The sequence below is a fragment of the Helianthus annuus genome, chromosome 15 (assembly GCF_002127325.2).
Source record: "Helianthus annuus cultivar XRQ/B chromosome 15, HanXRQr2.0-SUNRISE, whole genome shotgun sequence".
Lineage (NCBI taxonomy): Eukaryota > Viridiplantae > Streptophyta > Magnoliopsida > Asterales > Asteraceae > Helianthus > Helianthus annuus.
Genome location: NC_035447.2, coordinates 103831963 through 103857660, shown reverse-complemented (window position 1 = coordinate 103857660; position 25698 = coordinate 103831963). Strand labels below are relative to the sequence as shown.

Genomic DNA, 25698 nt, shown 5'->3' with positions numbered 1-25698 from the left:
GTTGTGCATCTATAAAAGTTGATTTTATAAGGCTGCACTACTACTTTATATAAATCTTTATTCTCACCAGCACCAAATTTCGACAGAATCGCAACAGCATCTTCTTGCAGCTGTCCATCAAAAACAGGTACCAGATGACTCTTAATACCTGCTTGAATCTTAGCACCATGAAGAACATTTAAAGAAATTATCTTCTTAGCATACAACACTACATTTTCTAAAATAAAACGGAAAAGCAGAGATACAAATTACCTTCTCATCAATGAAGATGAACTCCATCTTGTAACCCTGATTCCATTTTCGAATAATTCTCGCCTTCATGTTCCACATATCCTTCCCAGGATTCAAATCGTTAACAAAACTAAGATTATTACTGTCAACTGATATTGACATGCTTCTAATTCGGAATTCGGATTGTGATTAAATTTCAAATTTCAAATTTCAAAATCAGAGAAGATGAAAGCGTGATGAAATATGAAGAGGGAAATGAGAAGAAAAGCCTTATATAAGAAGGATGATTGACAGGAGTTTGAATCTGAGTGACATGCATTAATTGCTAATTACTTATTCCCATGCATATTTGAATTTGAATTTCCCGGTAATTAGCGTCAAACATCTGCTGATCTAAAAGTATTACGGAAGATAACAACAACTGTTGCTGCTAAGTATACGTTTGCCAAAGGAACCAGCTGCTCCTTTCTCGTAGATGGGTGGTGGTTTGCCCTTTAGAATGTGGGCCAAACCTTTAAAATTTGAAAATACACAAGGCAGTGGTTTGATAGAGCATTAAATGTATTTTAAACTGATTTATATATTAGGTATTATGATGTAATAATGACATAAGAAAAGCCTTGTTAGATATGCTCTCCTGCTGACACATCAGTTTTTCTTATGTCACTTGGATTTCTCCTTTTATAGAAAGTATAGATAGATTTAATGTTTATCTTTAAATAATATAAATGTATCAAATATTTTTTTGTATATATGACAACAAGTGATTTAATATATATTAATGTCACACCCCCAAAATCCACCATGCGGAGTATCACCGCTTGGAGGTGTGACATGACCAGGATCAAGCCACCAATCATATTGAACAACGTAATTAAGATAGATAAAATCCAACCTCACAATATAATTGGTGATCAAAATCTAGTTAACCAAGTTCAAATTAAACAGCGGAAGCATAAAACGTGAAAACCAAAACATAAGTCTTATAAGTTCATAAAGTTCAAATATTAAGCACGGGACATAATAGTCCATATCCCACAACGACCTCCTCCTCGTGCAAGCTCCATAAGGATCTAACGACCTGTAAGGCATGTAACAACGAGTCAGCAACAAAGTTGAGTGAGTTCACGGTTGGTTGTTTAGTTTTAAGTTGTTTTCGAAAACATGGTTTGTCTTTTGCTGGCTTACTTGTCGTGGGGGTTACCCCATAGTTGAAAATATGATTAACCAGTTCCTTCTTTATTACCCAAACCATATCCATGATCAGTGGGGGCTTCCCCATGTAAACCACTAGACCGTTACCATATCGACTACTAACGAAAGTAAGTTGTGCCCTACGTCAATGTCTATCATCATTGACAGTTTTCCATAGTCCATTAGTACACGCCCGTCCGACTGGCACGGTGTGAGGTTTGTTAAACCTAATAGAACTATTAACTAATGACCCGCTCGCCATTGGCCTTGGCGATTAAGTCGATATAAATTGAGGGACTTAATGATAGAGTTTTGTCTAGTAAGTTTTAAGGTTGTTGTCCTACCTAAGGAGGACGAACGTACGTATTCTACCCAAGGAGAATACGCAGGATTTATATTGGCATCCTACCCATGGAGGATGGCGGTACATATCCTACCCAAGGAGGATATGTAGGTTCCGTTTTAATTCTTTAACCCATGCCCAACCACCGGGAATCCCATGCTTAGTGAACTCACATTGGTTTGCTCGGTTAGATTAGTTACTCTAATAATCAGAAATCAAGCACGTCCTAATAAGGTACAGATAGCAATCAGTTTTTCGTGCATGCATAACACGTATCCTACGTACGGTTTAGCTACTCATTACTTCTATCACATACCACATAATTCTAATGTCAAGGTACTTTGTTAAGTTAGATTATTTTATCCTAAAATAATATAACTATCTCACAAAATAAACAAGTATCCACACAAGTGTTCTAGTATAAGATATATATTCTAAACATATATTTATCCATTTTTATTTACAAAACCAACCTCCGACACTTTGTATTTTGTTACAAAAATTATGGCGAAGTTTTTATTCGAAACCCAAGTTATAAAATATACTTGTAACGCTTGTTTAGAAAAATATTTTCTAAGTGTTGGAATTTTTAGAAAATTTCGCCAGAGTTTCCTTTGTAAACGGAGGTGTCCATGCTTATTAGCATATCATTTTCTTTTCAAGAATTCATCCAAACAATCCTCAACCAACAATATAAAATCTTTACTTATCAATCTTTGTAAAAAAAAACAAGCATTAATTTCTATATCATGAACTTGAAAGTTTATAAAAATGTGTACTAACTTACTAGTGTATTTAGTAAGTCTTGTACCCCTTTAAAGTGTGATTGCTTCTTTAAAAACTCCATTTTTAAAGAATATGGATCTTTACAACTTATGTTCATATTTTCTGAAAATGCTTCTTCAAGTATTTTTCTTGTTACACATGTGTTTACCAAAATGATGTATATTTATGTAAGAACCAAGATTTAGTAAAACTTGTATTTTAACTTGGTTTCTTTAAAAATCATTCATAAATATTTAGATCCATGTGTTTAACAACTTACTTTGTTTATTACTTTTCAAGAAAACAAGGTTGTTCTTTCAAGTTCAAGACTTTAGTGAGGATGATCCATAACCTTTAACATGTTCATCCTCTCATCTTGCTAGATTATGTTTCTAATCATGATCTAGCAAGACTACATGATGATCAACACCATTTCCACAAACAAACAATAATCAACAAGCATATCAACACTAAAATAACATGGTTTCTTCATGATTTAAGCTTATGTAAAGGTTTTATTCTTTTGATTCTTAGTGTTCTTCAAGTTTAACATCATGCATTCTACTTTAACCACTTTCATAAGATGTAAAATGAAGGGATTCAAGTTCTTACCACTAGCTCAAGGCTAGGGAAGTTCAAGAGAAGAAAAGTGGTGGTTAATAGCAAATAGAGAAGGTCATTCAACTTCCGAGAACACCAAGCTTCGTTGTATAACCCTTAACACCTTTGTATGGCCTTAGAATGGTTGAAGAAGATTGAATGATGGAGGATGTATGGTGGGTTGGTTTCAGCCGAGAGCTCCCAAGGGAGAAGAAGGATTTCTATGTGTTAGTGTGTGTGTGAGAATGAGCTTATGATCTCAAGTGTATTACTTATAACCTTCCTAACCTTTTAACCCTTGTATAACATGTCATTTAGGGGGGGAACAAGATCTATTAAACAAATGAAATAAAATCAAATGTGTAAGGGCCATGTTGGCCGTAGACTAGGTGGGGGGGTCTAGCTTAGGTGCTAACCAATTTGGTTACAATCTAGTTATAAATCAAGTGTTAGTTACATACTTTAGTTAGTAGATATTTTTAGGAGGTGTTATGATGTTCGGGAACCATAACTAGTTCAGAAAAATAAAAACAATGCTTTTAGCATTATTTTGGTGTTCCGGGTAATGTCCGGTTGTTCGGTTAGATATCGGTTCGTTAAGGTGTCAAGTTATTCTGTTTTGTGTCCTATATATATCTTTTTGTAACATTTTTAATTCCCAACACTCAGGAAGGCATACATGACTATTTAGTAACTTTTCTGCACAAGACTAGTATGTTAACAAGCACATGTAAGTATGACACAGAAATCAGAAAGCAGTTAAGTAATTCAGCACAGACATCAAGGACTTTAATTAACATTAATGAATCGTACGGATACATGTAATTTTGAGGGTTGTCACAATTAAAACGTTGTTTCTCTTTTTTCGTTTGATTAGTTGTTTGTTTTCTAAAGAATGGAAAAGATCAAATAGGAAGTTTATTTTGGCTAGGAAGGATAGGAAGCCATAGGATTATGACATGTGGTAAATTTTAAAATAAAGAGAAAGGGTATTTTAGTCAATCTCATCCTTTCTTCTTCCTTCTTCTCCCCAGTTACTTCAAAACCCACCATCTCCAACCTTTTCTTCACTTACTATCTCAATAATCACTACATTATAGTGCGATTTTCGTCATCAATCAATGATTCAAACACCCGATCAACGTGTTCTTCAGTTTTTTTTGAAGAAAACCCAGTTTAATTTCATTCAAAATCTCGTTTTTTCCCGTGATTTTGAAGATAATCACTCGATCTGTTCGATTCAATCGCTAATAAGTGTTTCTATCATTCAAATTTCGTCAATTGATGAAGAAATCGGCTTCGATCCATGTAAGAAATTCTTTAATTTCATTTTCACGATCTGGTTTTTGATTTAGTCATTGCGTTTTACGATCTTGGCGGGGGTCTGGGGGCGGCAGCCCCTGGCGGGGTCCAAGGGGCAGAGCCCCTGGCTGGGGTTGATAATTCAGAAAAATTCGTAGACAATTCAGACAGTTCACAGACAATTCGTAGACAATTCAGACAGTTCACAGACAATTCACAAAATGCATCAGAAAAAATTAATTTTCCAGAAATTGGCTCATTTCGAAGACAGTAATTCGTAGACAATTCAGAAAGTTCACAGACAATTCACAAACAGTTCACAGACAGTTTTATGTGTCCATTGCGTTTTAGAAATAAGAGAATTTTATGTGTTTTCTGTCTATTGCGTTTTAGAAAAAAACACATTTTAAGTGTCTTTAGTCATTGCGTTTTAGGTAAAACACATTTTTGAAGTGTTTTTAGTCATTGCGTTTTAGGTAAAACACATATTTAGGTGTTTTCAGTCCATTGCATTTTACAGAGAACACTTTCTTTTGTTTTTTAGGCTATTGCGTTTTAGAAATGAGACATTTTTAAGTGTTTTCTGGCCATTGCGTTTTATAAATAAGACATTTCTTTGTGTTTTTGGTGCATTGCTTTTTAGGTAAAACACATTTTTATGTGTTTTCAGTCCATTGCGTTTTAGAAAACAGACATTTTAAGTGTTTTCTGGCCATTGCGTTTTAGAAATAAGACATTTGTTTGTGTTTTTGGTGCATTGCGTTATGTGTTTTTAGTCCATTGCGTTTTAGAAAGTACATTTTCTTTTGAGTTTTTAGGCTATTGCGTTTAGAAATAAGACATTTCTTTGTGTTTTCTGGCCATTGCGTTTTACAAATAAGACATTTCTTTGTGTTTTTGGTGCATTGCGATTTAGAAAAATGTCATTTTTTAGGTTTTTTTTTCATTGCGTTTTACGTAACTGAGTGTTTTTCTATTGCGTTTTACGTAACTGGGTTTTTAAATTTTTTTTTGAAATATAGCAATAGTATACTCGTTTTAAAGATAAAAAAACGCTCGTTTTTTTGGTGAAATTTTTATAAAAAAATAATGTCGTATGAAAGAGTTATTAACGTTTAAAAAATTGGGTGGAATTGGAGGAGAGAGAAACCATTGGCTTGAATTGACTAGAATGCCCCTAAACAAACTCAAACGCCTCTTTTCTTCCCTTCAATTTCCATCATTTAATCTTAACCATTGATTAACTAAATGGATGGTCAAGATCACTTGCTAGCCTTACTAGCCAAATAAACTTCCTATTTTATCTCCATCCTTTAGAAATTAAAACAATGTTTCGTAATATTTAATTTCACATCTAATCGTTCTTTTCAATGTAACCAATTTGAAATTTTAAATACATAAATAATTGAAATTTAGCGAACTGATTTATTAGGTCAAAAATTAAATATAAAAATGTAGACGGTTGCAGAGCATATTAAAAAATTGTATACCAAAAGCAAAAATTTTGGGTTATTTAGAACAGCGGATGTGGTATAGCGTCCTTTGTCACCTCATCCTCTTTGGCGCCCTTTCCCAATTTCTTGGGCGCTATGGGAGTGTTATGGGCAATTTCATTACCCCAATGACGAGTACTATAAGGTATGCATGTGGGACCCATTCATTCCCACCAATCATATTTCCCTTTTTTGATTTTTTTATATTGTTTAAAAGGGGTGTTATCATGCACCGTGCAAGTTAACCGGTTTGCATTATCTTAAGATTTGATTTCTTAATTTTAATAAAATACGATATTAAGATAATATTGATGTTCCATATTTCCGTTAATTAACCTTGTGTCTTCTATTCCAATATTTCATCATTGTTGTAACTGTTACTCACATCGTACAATGCAATATTGTTTATAACTAATAAAAATATTCTTAAAATGCTTAATATTTACAATAAAAATAGTTGTTTTTAGATAAAACTATGATCAGTTACATAAATCCTAGTTGAGATTGGATTGTTTTTTGGATGAATTTGTATTTTATGGAATTTATAGGGTTAACTAGTAACCCGGTTCAACCGCCCGATACAACCTGGTTCAACCGGTTTAACTATTTTAGAGTCCAGCCCGGTATGACTTAAAAACCGGTTTTTTTATATATTTAAAAGTATAAATAAACAAAGGTTTTTTTATACATCTATACTACTTTATTAAAGAAACTGGGTTTTCTACCCTTGTGGTCATTTTACACACGTATAAATTTTGAAGCATTACGTACAAGAGAGTACAAGCTGTTTTAGAGGGGTAATATTTGACAATTGTTCAAAATTTTAAGACGTTTTAAGGGTAATATAGGGATTCCATCTAGGTCATCTCTACCCCTGCTCGTTGTTGAAGATGAATAGCCGTTGTTCAATGCTCTAGGTTGTGAATGGAACCTTTCAGTATCCATTGTCCGCCAGGGAAATTCACCTTTCAATGTGCATGTTTGGCTAAGCTTTTCCAACCAACTTATTGACTTATTGGCTTAATCAAAAAGCCAATAAGGAGTTTTAGTGTTTGGCAAATACAAAAGTCCTTTTTAAAATGTCTTTTTGAATAGAAGGAAAAGGAGTTTTTGAGAAGTTAACATGTTGTGACTTCTTGATCAGCTTATGACTTTTCAAACATCAAATTACCAAATTACCCCTTATAACACCCCATTGACTTATGAAAGAATGTCCCTTTTAGTCATTTTACATCAATAAGCTAAGCCAAACACTTTTTAAAAAACAACTTATTGACTTATTGGCTTTTCTCACCCCATAAGCTAATCCAAACACTTTTTTTAAAAACTCCTTTTTAAAAAGTAATTTTCTCAAAAGTCATTTTCCCAAAAGTCCTTATTAACTTAAATAAGCTTAGCCAAACATGCCCTGAGGGGGTGTTTGGCCTAGCTTTTATTTTTTTGGCTTATGCTTATATTTTAAAGTAGCTTATGCTTATTTTCTTTCATTTGATAAGCTATTTTTAAGTGTTTGGATTAGTTTATATTCTACAAGTTGAGTTAATCCATTGTGTATTATGAGAATGGATATAATACCATTGTGTGTATCATATTTAAATGAGTTAATCCACCATTTGAGGGCAAATGAGTAAAAAACCATCTTGTTCAAATAAGCTTATTCAAATAAGCTAAAAAACCATCAACCCATAAGCTTCTTGAAATTAGCTTATATAAGCTAATAAGCATAATCTTAAAAAGCTAAACCAAACATCCACTAATGCTTATTTTGTAAAAATAAGCTAAAAAAGCTATAAGCTTAGATAAAAAAAGCTAGGCCAAACACCCCCTGAATGCTGCCACTCAAACATCTCGCCTTGAATCCACCCCAAATCTTTTACACTGTGTTCCCGAGTTAAGTTAAGGAGAGAAAAGAAAGGATTCTCTCCTTTTCTTTTTTTTCTCTCCGTTTCTTTCCAAATTGGAAAGATTAATTTTAGGCAAAAAATCTCTCATTTTCTCTTCTTTTCTCTCCTTTAATGAAACTCTGGAACACAACTAAAAATTATTTTCTTTTAAATCTTTTCTTTTCTCTCGTTTAATGAAACTCAGGAACAAAGTGTTAATCCCCCCTCTTTTCTCATCCCCCTTCATACACAAACACGTTACAGAGAAAGAGAAACAGAGAGGGAGAAAACAGCGATCATCATACCAACCAAGAAATACATATAACATCGATCCTTATTGCCCCAATTCATCCTTGATTTTGCTCACTTTGTTTTCACATAGATGAAGAGGTTCAACCCAACGATTGCATCAAAATCTACACGGGTAACATATTATTATACATCCGTGTTTTCGCTATAATCCTTATTTATGTTGGGGGTTTCATTTAGTACAGAGTTCTTGATTCATTTTGCATGTACTGTTTTTGTCATACTCTTACTTACCGGTTTGTTTTATGATTCTGGGGTTGAGTTGTGGTTTCATAGTCCGAGTACTGTTTTTGTGCTTTATACTTCAAAATAAAGTAAAAACTCTATAAAATAATACACTTGCACCATCAAAATTTATTAATTAAAAGAGTTATTAATTAATCGATAAATTAATAATTATTAATTTATATATTAATTAATATTTTATTAATTTATAGTAGAATACTTAGTTTACAAACACCTTTCAAGCTTCCACTTAATTATTGTATACAATGCATGTATATCAAATGAACGGCCCAATTTGAAAGAAACCTTCAATCTCCCACCTTATTATGCTTCTTGTGTTCAATGTATCACTTTATGGACATTAAAAATATTTTCTATATAAATACAAGATCAAACTAGGTTAACACAAACAAATCATACACACAACATGGCTTCCCATCTTAAAGGTGTGAAAAAAACAACAATGACAGACGAGATTCGAAGAGCATTATGCAAGCACAACAGGGATAATCCAAGTCTCACTCAAAAGCAATTGCAAGAATGGGTTCATAGTAACTATGGTTTGCAGGTGAGTCAAGCGACAATATCGAATACAGTTAAGCGGTTTTTAGAGTATCTCTCAATTGAGTCATTTTTCAAGAAACCTTCATAAATCATTCATGTAATATGCTATATATAAGGAATTATTAATTTATATTTTATATGGGGTCTAAAGAAATTATCAAAAATGTATTATCTTATAATTTTAGTGAATTATTAATTTAGCACCCTATCCCCGAGTCGGAACCGGCAAAAAATATTATATTAGAGAGTTTATTAAATAATCGAGTATTAATTTATCGAGTTTCTACTATATATAAATAAATGTGGTTGATAAAGCTAATTATAAGTCTTCACTAAAGTTGATTCCACAAAATTCAATTTCCCCCAATTATTGATTGGTAATTGATTGATTAATTTGTTGATTGATCATCTAGGGTTTGTGATTAAAGGTCAGATTTTTATTGCTATTTTGGTTATGCTTTTGTTGTTTTTGTGTTTCTTTACTGAGCTTATCAAATGGGGTTCCAAGTAAAGAAGTCAGCAACCAATCTGCTGGTCAAACTAAGAGACTTCTTCGTGTACGGAAAAAAGCTTCAGGTGATTTGACTCCAACAACTCCAAAAGCTGTTAAGGCAAAACATGCTGTGCATGATGAAGTAAGAAAATACGGATTAGGTTCTTATATATTATCCTTTTTCAAGTTCAGATTTTCATGTACATTCTTTTAAATCAGTAACAAGATGTTTCAGTGTATACACGTTAAGAAAACAAGTTATTACCATGAATCATTATTGCATCTGGGTTTGTGATCCTTTTTAGTGATGAGAGAGGAATTTTAAAGTTCTCCAAATTGTCAGATTTGAGAACTTTGGTTAAGACCATGTGTAGTGGTTAAGAAAAATAATGCCCCCACCATGGGGCATTATCCGACACGTGGCAACCCAGTTAGCATGGGGCGTTATTTCAAAATTGGTGTAGTGGGAATAATGCCCAAATAATGCCCCTTTCAATCCTTAAACAAAAAAAAAAAAGTGATTTCTCATTGGTGGGTTAAGGTCAACCCAAGTCAAACATCCAACAAGTGCAAAATGGCGTTTTAATAATAACTCCACATTCATTTTTTTTGAAAAATAACGCCCGGTAACGCCCTGTGTAATGGCGGCCGGGGCGTTATAAAACGTTTTTTTTTGAAAAATTTTTAAAAATCACGCCCCACTACGGGTGGTCTAAGTTTGTTGGCAGTTTTCCTTTTGCTTAACTGTTATATTGGGAATTCTGTGATTAGGTAAATTTACATGTCTGATACACATGTTAAGCTTCAGAAGACATTGGAACGAATTTTGATGCACCAAAGTTGCTTTTGAATGCATTGCATGGACTACTTAGAGGAGTAAATTTTTCTGAGTGTAACTTTTAATAGTATTTCTTGATTTTGGTAGGAGGATGATTGTTTACAATCTTAAAAGTGAGGTTTTTGTTTACATACAATATTGTTTATCTTTTTTACCTTGTGTAAAATGTATGTTGGAGATTCTGCGTTCAGCTAGCTTGCAAAAAAAGAAATAAATAAATAACTGTCAGTTTGTCTTGTTCTCTACCAAAATAACTTAGTTTTGACAATGAAGAGTGGAGAGCGAGCTGCAAATATCGCACTAGCAGGTTTTGTTTCTTTTCCTAATTAAATTACGCCTACGATGTAATTATTTTTCTGAACGACCGTTGTTTTCTGTTGTTTCTTTTTCGCTTTGCTTTTGGCTTCCGACTTTCTGTGTTTCGGCTGACAAGATTACCTTACCCTAAATAACAAAATGAAACAAGTTTTTTGAGGATACAAACCTATGCTGTCATTAGTGTGGACTGTGGAGTAGCATCATTCTTTTATTGTGATTTTTGCAATCTATGCCCTAACTTTAAAAAATCAGCAGTAAGGAGTGGTATCATCATTTAGTTAAGTTTTTAGATTGAGTTATGTTTCAATAGAACATTTAGACATACACTCAACTTTTTATATTTCGATAATGTGCGGATATATTTTGTGATATTACCATTTGTGTTTATGCCTATATTTGTTGAATTCTAACACATATCTAGATATCACTCAAACTGTTATACTATTTGAGTATTTGCCCATTAACTAGATTGACCCATGTCACTTTCAAAAACACAAAGAATCATCGTTGGACCCTCCCATTGTATTGAACATAATCAATAAAATTGACTATGTATACTACTAAATTAATTATCATACCAGCTTTGTTGTGCTGTAGGGATGAACTTGGTACCGGTATTTAAGGTAAAAATTAGTAAAATACCGGTAATGTACCAAGCGGAAAGTAACAATCACGAAAACACCAAAAGTGGGTATGAGTAGTACTACCAAAATTGATTTGGTACAGGAAACTCGGTAGTCAATGCCGGTACCTGGTACCATATGATCATTCCTATTTTGTTGTAATTTGGCGTTTTCAATCACTAAACCAGAGACCTTATATCTCCATGTTATTGTTGATGCTTTCTCCATTCTGTAGCTGCCCTCACTGGTTATATTATGTGTGTGTTATATGTTTTACTTTGTACCTTTTACGATTTTGAGCCTGCCGTAACGGTGGAACCTCCGGTGGTGTATCAGAGTAAACAGTCAAATGTGGTTTGGAGGCTGCGACAGGATTAAAAGAGAAACAACCGGTCAACCGGTGATTTCAAGATTTGCGAGTAGTCGGAAGACGGTGAAAGTCAGTCTCGAAGGTCAGTTTTCTGATTAATTAATTTTTACCCACCGGTTTTCAATACGGACCCGCGGAGAACCCTAACCTTCGTGTTGTTGTTTACGGTATGCTCTTCCCAGTTCTAATAATGTATCTCGCGATGTAATTTTGTTCAAATAATCATGAATTGTCTGTTGTTGTTCATTTGTTATTGTCATATTGATCGTGTATCTAACTATCTAAGCAAGTAAGCATGCAATTTTGTTAAGAAAATAAATTGGCCTTGGTTTGAGAGTGAACATATATTTGATTTGAAACTGTAGGGTTTTTAATATGTGAAAGATATGGGATGGTTAAAAATGCTTTCTTGATGTTCATCAATCACCGGTGGATGCCGACGAGGAGTTCATGACCACTAATACCACCTCAACACCGAGGGTTTTTATCAAAGAAATGGTCATGAAGAGCAAGGATGCTAATGATAGTACTGAACAAGCTTTGCTTGATGAATTGAATGCATTAGATGAACACCTCAAGAGTAAAGTATGCTTTTTTTTTTCAAAATGATTGTTTTTTGTTCAATTTAGTTGATACAAAAAGATGTGTTTTATATGAATAATAACTAATCTGTATATCAACATTTTACGGGCCTTATGTTAGTGGAGAAATGATCTCAGCCGTTGATTTGAGTCTGCCCCAAAGCTTTACCATCTTGAGGTGGCTCTTGGTCATTTTTGGTCAGATTGTTTGAGAAGTCACTGTAGTATGTGAAGTATTTCAGTCGTTACAAGAATACAGTTGCTGTTTGACAAGTTCGACATTGATTACAATTTTTTTTATTAACGAGAAATTAAGTGGGTCAGTATTTCCAATGGTTACAACGATTTTGTAGTGGAACTTATCAAACCCGGAACATGTGATGATATAGTGATTTGTACCAAGTGCATTGGGATACTGTACCTTTATCATATACTTGTTCTATTATGACTATATCAGTTGCATGATTATTCAGTTTCACAGTATCAAAATATATATCTAGAGTTAAATGCTTGGTTGGTTCTTGTGGTTTGCAAAAATTTCATACTTGGTCCTAGTGGTTTACTAATTACACGTGTGGTCCCAAAAGTTGTCAAAAATGAACTCGGTTGGTCTCCTGATGAAACCTCTGTTAAATTTCTCAGTTAACTATGTGTGAAATGACTATATTACCCTTGATCAATTAAAAGAAATAAAAAAAAATACATATAAAGAACATGTAACTAACTCCATCTTCTTCCCTCTCGTTTGCTCTTCCAATTCGATGTAAAGGGACCGACGATGACGAAACCCAATGTAAAGACAAAGAAAACGGTGTTGAAAATTCTAATCGGCACAGAAACAGGGGTGAAACGGTTCTTACGTGAAGATCCGAACCCATACGAATCGATCTGCAAGTTATAATGATACAGTATCACATTGAATGCTCATGGGCTATTCTCAATGCAGCACACATTTCGTACGGTTACAATTTCAAATTCCAAATCCCAAATATATCCGCGCCTCTCCCACATCTCAATCCCCAAACCCTAATTCCCCAAATCCACCATGGAAGACAAATACGAAAAGCTCAAAAAGGTAGGCGAAGGTACCTACGGCAAATTTACAAAGCCAAAGACAAAAACACCGGCGAACTCGTCGCCTTGAAAAAAACCCGACTCGAAATGGACGAAGAAGGAATCCCACCCACCGCACTTCGCGAGATCTCGCTTCTGCAAATGCTCTCAACTTCAATCTGTTATGTGCTACACCGTTGGTTCCATGCATAAGTTTAATTTCTTTATAAGTTTATGTTAATTAGCATGTGAATAAAGAGATAGTGGGAATGCCCATATTCTCATGTTATGTAGGATTAGGAAGTAGTGGGGGTTAGTTATTTTGTTTCCTTTAAAAGAGGAATATTGGTTTGGAGAATGATATGCAGAAAATTAATCAAAAAAACTATCTCTAAATTTCCAAGTTCTCTCTAGTTTCTTTCTTTTTGCTTTGGCCAACAATTAAATTGTTGGAACCACATCACAATCTAGATCGTTCGTCTTCTTTGTGTTCAACACATCCAGTACAAAGGGAAACCTATACTTTACCTCGTGTTTGAGTAGATCTGGAGAAGTTTATTATGAAAGAGATGGTTGTGTTAGTTTTTTTTAGAGAGAGAGAGAGGGGTTGAAGAAGACGGAGGTTCTTTATATATTTTTTTATTTCTTTTACCTGTTCAAGGGTAATATAGTCATTTCATACATAGTTAACTGAGAAATTTAACAAAGGTTTCGTCAGGGGACCAATCGAGTTCATTTTTGACAACTTTTAGGACCACGCGTGTAATTAGTAAACCACTAGGAACAAGTATGAAATTTTTGCAAACCACAGGGACCAACTAAGCATTTAACTCATATATCTATATAACCAAAGGTTTGAGACGGAAAAGTCAACTATATTAAAAAAAAATCTATGTGCACCTGTAATCAAATTCTTAAGTTGACCCCCACTTTGAACTAGGGATGAGCGTGGTACCGGTACCGAAAATTTCAGTACGAGAAATTTGGTACGGCTATCGGTACGGTACCGGTACCCAATACCAAATGTCCATCCCTACTTTGAACCACTCACTTGGAGCCTCAATTTTATACCTCTGTGAGGTGGGTAAAATACATGGAACCCGTCGCAAAACGTGTAGCCAAAAAATTAAATACCCGCGATAACGTGAGGGTATTCCCACTAGTATTTAAACTATATAAACCCAACCCGAAATAAACAAAGGTTTTTTTTATATATTTAAACTATATAAACTCAACCTAATTTAAACAAATTAGTTACTTTAATTTAGTTTATTTTTAAGTAAATGTAATTTTAATTATTTTTAATTTAATGCAATGTTTTTTTTAATTTAGTGTAATTTTATTTTGTTAAAAATATGTTTCATTTATTAATTAATAGTTTATAAAAAAAGGAAAAAAAATAGTTTACCTCTACTCAGTTGTGGTGACTTTTGGGCAAGAGGAGAGTTACAGAGGGGAATTGACATGACAATATATGATTGGATTGATAGAAAGTTTACCCCCATCCTATAAGACCGTGGGGTATGGTGGGGCTTGGGTTGGGGGCATGAGTTGACACGTGGAGTTCGAGCTCCCCCACCGGTGAGTGACGTGTCTGTGGGGTATGGCGGGGCTTGGGTTTGGGCGTGGCTTGGCAGTTTATTAAAAAAAATTACAAAAAATTAAAAAAATACACACAACATTAAAAAAAAGTCTAAAATTTTATTAAATTCTTAAAAAGATTACAAAATAAAAAAAACCTAAAAACGAATACAAAATAAAAAAAACCTAAAAATTACAAAAAAAAAAACTAAAAACGATTACAAAATAAAAAAAAACCTAGAGCGTTAGGTAAATTTCAAAAAGCGCGAGCTTGTCGAATGGCTTTTGCTCCTTGCCCCGAAATTCAATGTTCGTCACCGCCACCCGGTCCTCGTGGCTTAACTCACCGCTTGGAACGGCTTCGTAGTAGGTTATATTTATAGTGATGTTGATGGGTTGGGGTGACCGCTTGGCTTGGCCACACGGTTACAATTTAAATTTTAAAATTTAAATACCCCGCTATGATATGGCCACCAAGCGAATAGGAGCCCGCCACATAGGATCGCTAGCCCGCCCCACGCCCGGCTTTAAACTCCCGCCCCTTGGGCCACGCCCCAACCCAAGCCCACCCGGGGTGGTGGCTTGGGCGTTTTCAGCCAACCCATGCCCCAACCCATGCCCCAAGGGGTGCACCGCTTTCACCCTAAGGCTGGAGGGTGTGGTATAAAGCCCATATGGGCTTTATCACACCACATTAACGCCACTTCAGTGTCATGTCACATAGAGGGTTTTAAAACTCCTCCCTTTAACTTGTATGCATTGGTTTAAAGCTCCTTTAAAGCCCTCTATTAAACAAAATACAAAAAAAAATAAAGAGAAAATATTTGATTGATTGATATCACATGGGCTCCACCAGCTTTTCCTTTTAACACTCGTTAACATGCTGACGGGGATGCTATAGCGCCCCCTTGTTAACAATGGTGGTGTGGTTGATAGCGCCCCAACACGCTAAAATGGCTGACATAGCGAGGTGGCGCTAAACCACACCATGTGGCTAAGGAATTTTTTTTCTTTTTATCTTGGATACAAGGAATTTTTTTCTTTCTAGAAAATGTATGACCCCTTAGATATTCTTAAAATAATTCACATTCATATCCAATGAACTTGTTAATAAAATCCAATCACAGACACTAAAACGTACGACCCTTCATGCACAAGGTACAACTACCACAACACACATTCAACAGTACAACCATTCATGCACAACGTACAACCACTGACATATTTTGACTCGTTACAACCTCCAATATCCATTTCTCCATATCCCCCCTCTCAAAACCCATAAAAACTCACAAAAAAACTTCAAAAATCACACAAATTCCGATCAAATCAATGCCGATCATCCTCATACCAATCATCCTGATCACAATCATCATCTTCATATACCTACTGATCACCAAAAACCTCATCAAAACCTTCCGATACAAACACCTACCGTGTTACGACGCAAAGCACCACTTCATCAACGGCGCACAGTTCTTATCCAAATCCAGATCCACATCCGACCGTACGATCGCCATCAAGTTCGCAAAACAAGCCGCCGATGAAGCCGATCGATCAATCGCACTGGATCCAAACGACGCCGCATCACACGTGTTAAAAGCGTTAGCTCTCGACGCACAGGGTTACACTACGTCAGCGTTAACGGCGCTTGACGTCGCGTTATCGCCGTTAACGGCGAAGTCGTTGAGTGATGCGGAGAGAGGAGAGGCGTTGTTTAAAAGAGCGGAGATTAAGAAAGTGAGTTGTTGTAAGGAGGAGCGAGTTGACTCAGTGTTTGAGGATTTGGTGGAATCGGTGAAGTTGTATGGGGAGAATGCGGAGGCGTTTTGGATGCTTGGAGAGTGTTATGAGAAGAAAGGGAGGAGAGAGGAGGCGGTTCGAGCGTACGAGAAGGCGGTCCGGATTGATCCGGTGTGTGGGGCGAGAGACGCGTTGAAACGGTTGGGTTCGGGTTTGGTTTTGGATATAGAAACACCACCGGCTAGGGAATAACTAACGACATGACATGAGCTGTTACATAGTGTTTTTACTTTTTAGTGTTAAAAGCTATTACTGTACCTGAGTATAAATTGTGTTTTATGCTCTTCAGGCACCTACCTGGTACGAAGGCACGGAATAGTTGGTGCCTATCGGAGACTGGTGTTTGAGTTTAAAAGTTTATGTGGTTAAAAATTACTCGTTAGATGACTTTTATTATTATTTTGAACGGGGATAAAGTTAATTGCTCGAAAGAGAAGTGAATTAAAGAGAGAAGAAAATAGGTAAAAGAAAAATATTAATTAACTGCTATGTTCTCGGGTTCAAAGGAAATGAAAATAAAAGTAAAAAATTTTATGTATTAAAAATGTTTTTCTTTCAAATCTCTCCAATTTGGAAAGATTTAAAATGAAGGAAAAGGATGTAAGTTTTCATTCCATTATTCTTCATTTACTTTCTTAAAAAAAACTCTGGAACACGTTTTTTTAACATCATTTTAAATTCTTTTTTTTCTTTCATTAAATAAAACTCGGGAATACGGCGTAAATGTTTATTATTTGACACTCAATCTTTGATATATTATAATAGCCGATGTATAATTTTAGTACTTTCAAGTTACCAGAAGAAAAAAAAATGGAAAATAAGACGCTTGATGCTTTGGAGCGGGTGGTTTTGATGGACTCGTGTTGGGTCAAGTTGGGTTGGGTTGGGTTGTGGGTGGTTAGGATTGTATCGTGTTAAGTTGGGTTGTGGCTTGGTACATGTTGAAGCGGTTGGGTTCGACTTTAACACAATGAGATTTCCACACTTATTTTTAACTGATCTTTCGACATCGATCAAACATCACGCTAGAGCTCGTGGAGTCACGACGTTGGTGGTTGTGTATGGAGATTTCCATAAGGAAGTTGAGTATTTTGAATTAAGAAATAATAATAAATAACTACTTTATAAATAGTTGTTACAAGGTAACTTTTCTAAATATATATATTTTTACACATTACTTTAGAAAAATATAACTTTTCTAAAGGATGGTGGATTGGTGTCAGTCGGTGATGATGAAGCTGGCTTTGACTGATGGCGGCAGTGATGATAGAGGTATAGTTATGGTGGTTGCAGGGGTTTAAGAGATGGAGATGGGGATGTTGACTTTGACTTGATATTATTATTTAACAGTATGGGTATTTTGGTTATTTCACATCCACTTAACACCAAAAACTAACATCCTTTCGTGCTAGGGACTATCCGGGAACGAAATTGCAAAAGTTAGGGACTATAGCTATAATTTTAAAAATTAGAGACTAAAGGTGAAAAATAGGCAAACCAGAAAGACTATCCGAACATTTTTCTTTTAACTTTATATATACTTTGATCCTATATAAGAAAAAATATTGCTTTACTTTGTACTTTTTGTGTATTCTTGATGAGGAATGTATGGTTAGACTTGTTTATGTCATAAATGATGTTGACGACCAACTTTTGTTTGTTCAAAATATAATATAATTAAAATGATAACTTGTTTGACCCTTTAGTTGGTTTACGTTTTTTTTTTTTTTTTTTTTTTTTTTTTTATATTTACTAGGTTATAACCTTGTATATTACACGGATTGAATAAATAAATTTTATATACCAAATAATAAAACATTATCTTTTTAAAAGCCTCCTTTATTGCACGGGCTGAAGAAATGTAATTTTATATATTAAATAATAAAATAAGTTATATCTATAAGAACCATATGTATTGTACGGGTTGAATAAATGTAATATTATATACCAAATAATAAAAAAAATATATATTTTTAAAACCATTGTATTACACGGGTTGAATAAATGTAATATTGTTTACCAAATAATAAAAAAAATATATTTTTAAAAACCCCCGTGTATTACATGGGTTGAATAAATATGATTTTATATACCAAATAATAAAAAAAATATTTAAAAAAACTAATTGATTTTTTTATATTTAAAGTAGGATAAGATTGAATATTAATCTGAACTAATGGATTTTTTTTTATATTTAAAGTAGGATAAGATTGAATATTAATCTTTATTTATTTAGTTAATATAAGATTGAAAAATCATATGATTGAATAGGTGGGAGGTTGTATGATGATAAATCGGTTAACCGTATTGAATGATAAAGATAATAGTGATTGTTGAACAAATTAATTAATCGAACTTAACAGAGACATTTGTGATGTTAGGTGGATTTTTTTTAATTATTTGAAAGTTAATATCAACTTTGAAATTCGTATGAATTCTTTTTAGATTTGATTAAATATTATTGATAATAAAAATTTGTATTAGATTAGATTTTAGATTTGATTAAATTATTAATAATAAGAATTTGTATTAATTTAGATTAAATATTATTATTATTAGTATTATTAATAAATTTAATCAATTAAATAAAAGAATGACAAGTTTCTCAAAACAGATTCCTTTTATTATATAGTATAGAATAGAAGTAAAGATTACCTATGTAAAAATTATTATGATAATTAACAACAACAAGAATTCGGATTCGTATAGATCCGATCCGAATATCCAAATCAGATTTTGGATCGGTTTTTTGGGATTCAGATTCGGTTCAGATTTCGGATTCGAATTTTCTGAAGACCCCCTAATTAGTCATTTAGAATTTCAGACGCATCTACTCATGGAGATCACCTTTGCTTTCCGTTATAACAAATGGGCCCGACTACTTTTCTGAAGCAGATAGCCCAATTTTAGAACTATTTGGGCCCAAAAACATGTAATTTATGTGAAATTATTTCATTAATTTTAGAGAAAAATATAAATAATTAGCTATCATGTTTCAACCCGTACATTGTAAAGGAGATGTGACAGGAATATAATTTTATACATGACATTATTGACACACGCTATAACAACCAAAAATTCTAAAAACAAAGTTCTATAACCAAAAATTTTAAAAACGAAGTTGGGAAATGTATTATCATTAGATCACTCAAGTCTTGATACCCATCCCCACAATATTTTCCTAAACATCACAACACCTCCAAAACCCACTCTTTTTCCTCTGTCGGCAGAACCATCTTAGCCTTTATCAAGGAGGTTATCCCACTTTGGTAACAGTTGTATGGGTATAAGTAACTGAATCAATTCACATTAAAACAAAATTATATATGTTTATTTATTATTAACTAGGATTACGACCCGCCGCAATGCGGCGGGGATTCTTTAGTTATAACTAAGTGGATCTAGGACCCGCACGTTATGTTAAACCTGTCAAACGGGGAAAAATAGACGATGTAAAAACGTTCACCCACACACGCACGTTGCGTCGTGTTAACTCGCAAAATTTAGAACGAAACGTAAAAATGTTAAACCAAAGACGCACGCTGCGATGTGTTAAGTCACAAAATTTAGAACCAAACATAAAGCGAAAAATTTGCGAAAAATGAAAACTATAAAGGACCAAAATTGAAAGTAAAAAAAGTTATGAGGCTAGATTGCAAAAGATAAAAAATTTTGGGTTAAAAGTAAAAAACAAATAGTTTTGGGTTAAAAGTAATTTATGAAATACTTTTGGGTGAAAAGTAAAAAAAAAACTTTTTTTTTTGGAAAACCCTCAAAAGCCAACGTTACGAAAACCATATGCATAACCATTTTTTCTTTGAAAACCCCCAAAGCACACCCCGCGATGCGGTGGGGCGTAAAACGGTATCAAATAGTACTAATGTCACACAACTGTCATCGACCACCAACACTAACTTGACCTTGGATATGCGTGTTGCGACGAACCTGTCAAACATGGAAAAATAGAGGTAAAAATGTTGAACCACACATGCACGTTGCGTCGTATTAACTCGAAAAATTTAGAACTATACGTAAAACGAAAATTTGCCAAAAATGAAAAGCATAAGTGACAAAAGTTGCGAAGCTAAATTGCAAATAATGAAAAGTCTTGTGTTAAATTTAAAAAAAAAACAAATTATGTAGGGTTAAAATTGAAAAAGGTAAAAACCTTTGGGTTAAAAGTAAAAAAATCAAATTTTTTTTTGAAAAACTCATAAAGCACAAGTTACAACTAATGATGCATAAAAAACTTATAGGAATAATAATATATAATGTACTATATGTTGAAAAAAGTTATTATAATTTTTACAAATCAGATATTAGTTGGGACTTCTTTTCGTTAATAAATTAACATTATTGCTAATATATTGATTTACCATATTGAATGTAAAAAATTGAAATTACGTTGAATATAGTAATGTCCAAAAAGCTTTGGTTAACTAATGCTTAACAATTGAAATTAGCTTGATATATTCTTATACTTGGTTAACAATCTCTTGCTGGAAAGTTAAGAACTTACCATCTAAGTAGTACTTGTTCAATTTGATTTGAATCTTTCAGGTCATATAGTAAGTTTTCTTCAACTATTTAAGATATATTCATGTTTTGAAAGTCTTTAAGTAAACATGAAGTTATATGGCTCATAAATGATAAACCGATGTGGCTGCAAACCAAGAATGTTTTGTGTATAAACAAAACAACATGGTTGCCACACCATAACAAATTTACAACTTCATCATAGCCGCTCAACCTTTGAAATCAGATTAAATAGGATATCCGCTCAACTGACATTATATAAATATAAGCTTTATGGTATAATCATGTTTTGAAAGTGCAACGAAACATGAGCTTTTGTGGCTCAGATATGCGAAAGCGTTTTGTGAATGTTTTGTATACAGGAGAAACATGCAGGTTGCCACGCCATAACATGTTTTCCACTTCATGACAGCCTCCTAACCTTTGAGATCAGCAATGTTTTGTAAACAAAACATGCAGGTTGCCACGCAATAACATGTCAAAGACGGGTAACCCCAAATAAATAAAACTCGGGATGTATGATCACGGGTTTACTTGAAACTATTAAAGCTCCAAAACACATCTCAAATTTATGAGAGTTTGTGGTTAACTCTATAAGATTACCAACAATAAAATATTCACACAACTACTATCATCGAGTACCATCAACCATGAATATAACCCAAAGAAGCATAAATACCATAATTAGATCTAACATGAACACAACTCATTGGTGAAACACAAAAAAAAAAAAAAAAAAAAAAAAAAAAAAAAAACAACCAAAAGCAACCTCTATCATTGACAACCATCAACAAAAAACAACAGTAACATAATGTTACCAAAATGAACTCGCCAGCACTGAGAAAGACTAAAACATCGCCGACGTTGAGAAAAGACTACCATCATTCACTGCCATCGACAACGGATCCAATCAAAAACATAATAAATAACCGAATCAGATCTCAAATGAGCATACGCCCACCATCATCGACCTTTTAAAATCAGTTCTGAACCCGAATAACATAATCAAGGGTATCGAGAAAAAGGTACAAGATGCAACCAAACTGTGGTCCAAATCAAAGCTCACAAAATCAACTTTCTCATACTGTGCAGTCTCATCTTCATAATTTACATTTAAAAACAGTCTCTTCTTATTTCTTTTATCCAACACAATCAAAATCAAACCAAAGCAAAATTAAAAATAAAAATGAGAAGAGAAAATGTTTCAGAATAATTAGGTTCAGGTGAGACTTGTCCATCATCATCACCACAACTTTGTTGATCTCAGATGATTTTCCATCATCCTCATCGACATGGCAACCAAAAAAGACCTCAGACGATTCAGCGCAATCATCAACGGCTCGGCAACAATTATTCGACACGAAAAGAACAAAATGGCTAAAACAATTAGGGCTCAAGAACAGCCACCATCATCGAATGGATTTCACATCGGCTTAGACAACAATAATTTAAAGTCATAGCACCGATGCAACCCAAATAATGAAGCCGAACAACCATCATCATCAAACCAACAAAAACCGGCGGCTACATAGAGGCTACCGCCTAGGGTTTACATCCAAGAACATTTGTAGTAGTTCATATGACATGCAACTAAAGCTTCACACCAAAAAGATCCAAACACTAAAGATAGAGATATAGAGGGTCGCACAGGTCCGCTGCCGCCATAGGCGGCCGCCGGCAACAGCGGGGCAACACCCCTCTCTGTGTTTGAGGAAAGCTCAAATAATATGAATCACCGTCATGGCCCGAAACAATGATCAACTAAGCTCAGGTGAAAGTCAGATTAGAGAGAGACATTGTGAGATCTGAGAGAAATCTAAGAGAGAGTAATGATGGTTTCAATGCAGAAGCTGGCTTGAAGAAAGTTATAAAACAACCCACATCAGCACATGGTTGCGTAAAAAACCACTGTCCAACATTAGTAGCTGAGAGTACAACTTACATTGCGCCAGAATGTTGTAAATTTATATAAATATATAAATATGGTTATAATTTTTTTTAAATAGAAAAAAATTACTTGTCTTCCGTGTAGGATTAGATAAGGAATATTTAAATGTCGATAACAATAACTTAAATTAAATAAGTAATTTCAATTTTGACAGATAACTTAAAAATTTGTATTAGATTAGATTTTAGATTTGATTAAATATTATTAATAATAAGAATTTGTATTAATTTAGATTAAATATTATTATTACTATTATTATTAATAATAAATTTAATCAATTAAATGAGAGAATGACAAGTGTCCCAAAACAGGTTTCTTTTATTATATAGTATAGATACTCGAATGTACCTCCGTTAAGGCAATTTTAAGCTCTCAAATATTGTTAAAAGCACAAATGCTACGAAATAATTTGAAAATGGTGTTTTTGAAAATAACAAATTATTAGTTAAAATACGGATTAGTTGTAATATAGTTTTTGGTTTGGCGTTTATATTTATAGCATCTTCAATGGATAACAACCCGTAGATAGGAGGGTGTTTGTCTTGGTTTTAACATGTGCTAAACATAATGATGTTAAGTATTTAATCATGTGAAACCAGTTTACTTTGATAATTGTTGATTTGTAGGTGCCTGGAGCTTAACAAATGCTTTCGAGACCTAAACGAAAGTTTGGTAGCATGTGGATGGCAAGGGAATTTAACATACAAAGAAACGGAAGAATTTGGGTTGGGGTGCACATTACGCTCCCTAGGGCGCAATATGCACCCACAACAACTCAAATAGGTCGCACATAGGGGCGATATCAAGGTGTTTCGGGAAGAATTCGTCAGACTTGGATGCAATGTGTGCTCGTATGCTGGTCAATTACGCAAGTTTAGGGTTTCATACCCGATTCAAACCACAAGCCTCTCAAACGAAATTTATTCATCCCCCATCAGTTTTTAGGCATCCAATGGGAATTTTTATGCATTCTAACATCTCTCAAGCACACCATTTTATAAATTCGAGATTTCTAACAACCAACGAAGATTCAAACATGCCGATGATAAACCACCTATGATCTCCTCCAGGTGTAGAGTTTGTAATTGATACTTTTGATTCAAATTTTTACCTAGGTTTGGAGATTGAATTTGTTAACCTCTTAAGTTTTGATCAGATTCAATTTTGGTTTTACATATAAAAGCTTTGGTTTTGTTGAACATTAAATCGATGAGCTTGATTTTAATTTGTATATTAGTTTATGTTTCTCAATTATCGGGTTGATGCTTGTGTGAATGGAACCCGTTAAGTTCGGTTCCATATCCATTACTTGTTTAACCATACATGTCACGCCCTAACCGATGGCGGAAACATCGGACTGAGACGAAAACGAGATTTCAAGAGACTTCATAACGACTATTTTTTACAAGTATTTAAAGTAACGACTTTCATTTCATGCTAAAAGAAATACATTGTTTCAAAGGAAATTACAACAATTAGAACATAAGAATTTAAACAACAAAAACATAATTTTAACCAAGTGCATATCTAGTCCATCCTACTAGATTTCTTTTTCAACGCATCAACATCAAGCTCCTACAATATATATTAAAGTAACATGTCAACACAAAAGCATTGGTGAGCATACAAGTTTGGTGTACTAGCATATGTATAAGAATAATTTAACGAAATCCACATGGCAATAACTTATACTAAGGCATAGTATAACATGAACTAGCATGCATCACATAAATGTCAGCCCAAAGATTCCACTAGCGTAATCTTGTCGTCGCAACGACAAGACCGTTTTTGTATTACTTAACATGACCACAAGAATACGGACGGTGTGCTACTCCTATAGCGCTATACATGTTAAGGGAGGCTTGTACGAAGTTAATGACAAAGTATAGTGCAAGAATGGCTTTCTAGCTTGCTGTATTTCTAGAGTATAAACGTATAAAGCCTGTATTAACGGATTCGTTTGTATGAATAAAGTATTTGCGTATGTGTGATTGTGTGAATTTTAATACGGTATATATATTGCACCCAAAAGTGTGAAAACGGAAAGAGGGTCATGTATACTCACGGTTTACGTATAAATTCCAAGAAAGTGAGTTGGATGAGTCTTGAGTTTATGGAACAACGAAGTTACCCTAAAAGGGAAACAAAGGTGTGTGAGTTGTGGTTTTGTTCAACGGATCAAATTCGGAAATTACAAGTTAAGGTGTTATGAATCAAATTAAAGTATCATAAAAATGGTCATGCAAGGAGGTAGGATGAATTCCATCCATTTAACCTCATTATATGATTCACCAAAGCACAAAATCATCAACTTTGATGATGATTTCGATTGGTCATGAATATGAAAATAATAAGAATGTAAACCTACTAAATCTACAAACAACCAAGTGAGCTAACAAGATGCATGCATCCCAAACATGGAAAGTGTTTGGGGACGTGATGTAGCCTTGTCCCTTTGATGGAAATTGTTTGAGACTTAGTGGTATGGGGTTAACAAATCAACAAGTGAGGTAGTGGAACAATATTGGAGAGCCAAAGCTACCATGGTTCACACTTTCACCAAAACACAAGTCTCGCCATATGGAAGATGGTGAGCTTGGATGGTCTCAAGACTTGAAGGTTGTCAAAAACCTTGTTAAAATAGA

At 34.0% G+C, this 25698-nt stretch overlaps 1 protein-coding gene and 1 long non-coding RNA gene across 4 annotated transcripts; both read left to right on the top strand.

Annotated features, from left to right (window-relative positions):
* Positions 1-8018: 8018 nt before the first annotated feature.
* On the top strand, positions 8019-12597 carry LOC110912085. 3 transcript variants are annotated; one of them, XR_004882387.1, is made up of 5 exons: positions 8020-9544; positions 10174-10547; positions 11518-11718; positions 11917-12136; positions 12254-12597. It is a non-coding gene; the product is annotated as an uncharacterized LOC110912085 (long non-coding RNA). The 3 variants fall into 3 exon arrangements; XR_002577680.2 differs by having other exon boundaries at positions 8019-9544; positions 11518-12136; positions 12254-12559; XR_002577681.2 differs by having other exon boundaries at positions 8022-9544; positions 11518-11633; positions 11917-12558.
* A 3501-nt stretch (positions 12598-16098) lies between these two features.
* On the top strand, positions 16099-16761 carry LOC110913972. The gene has a single exon (XM_022158784.1). The coding sequence runs from the start codon at positions 16099-16101 to the stop codon at positions 16759-16761; it is 663 nt and encodes a 220-aa protein (XP_022014476.1).
* Positions 16762-25698: the final 8937 nt, after the last annotated feature.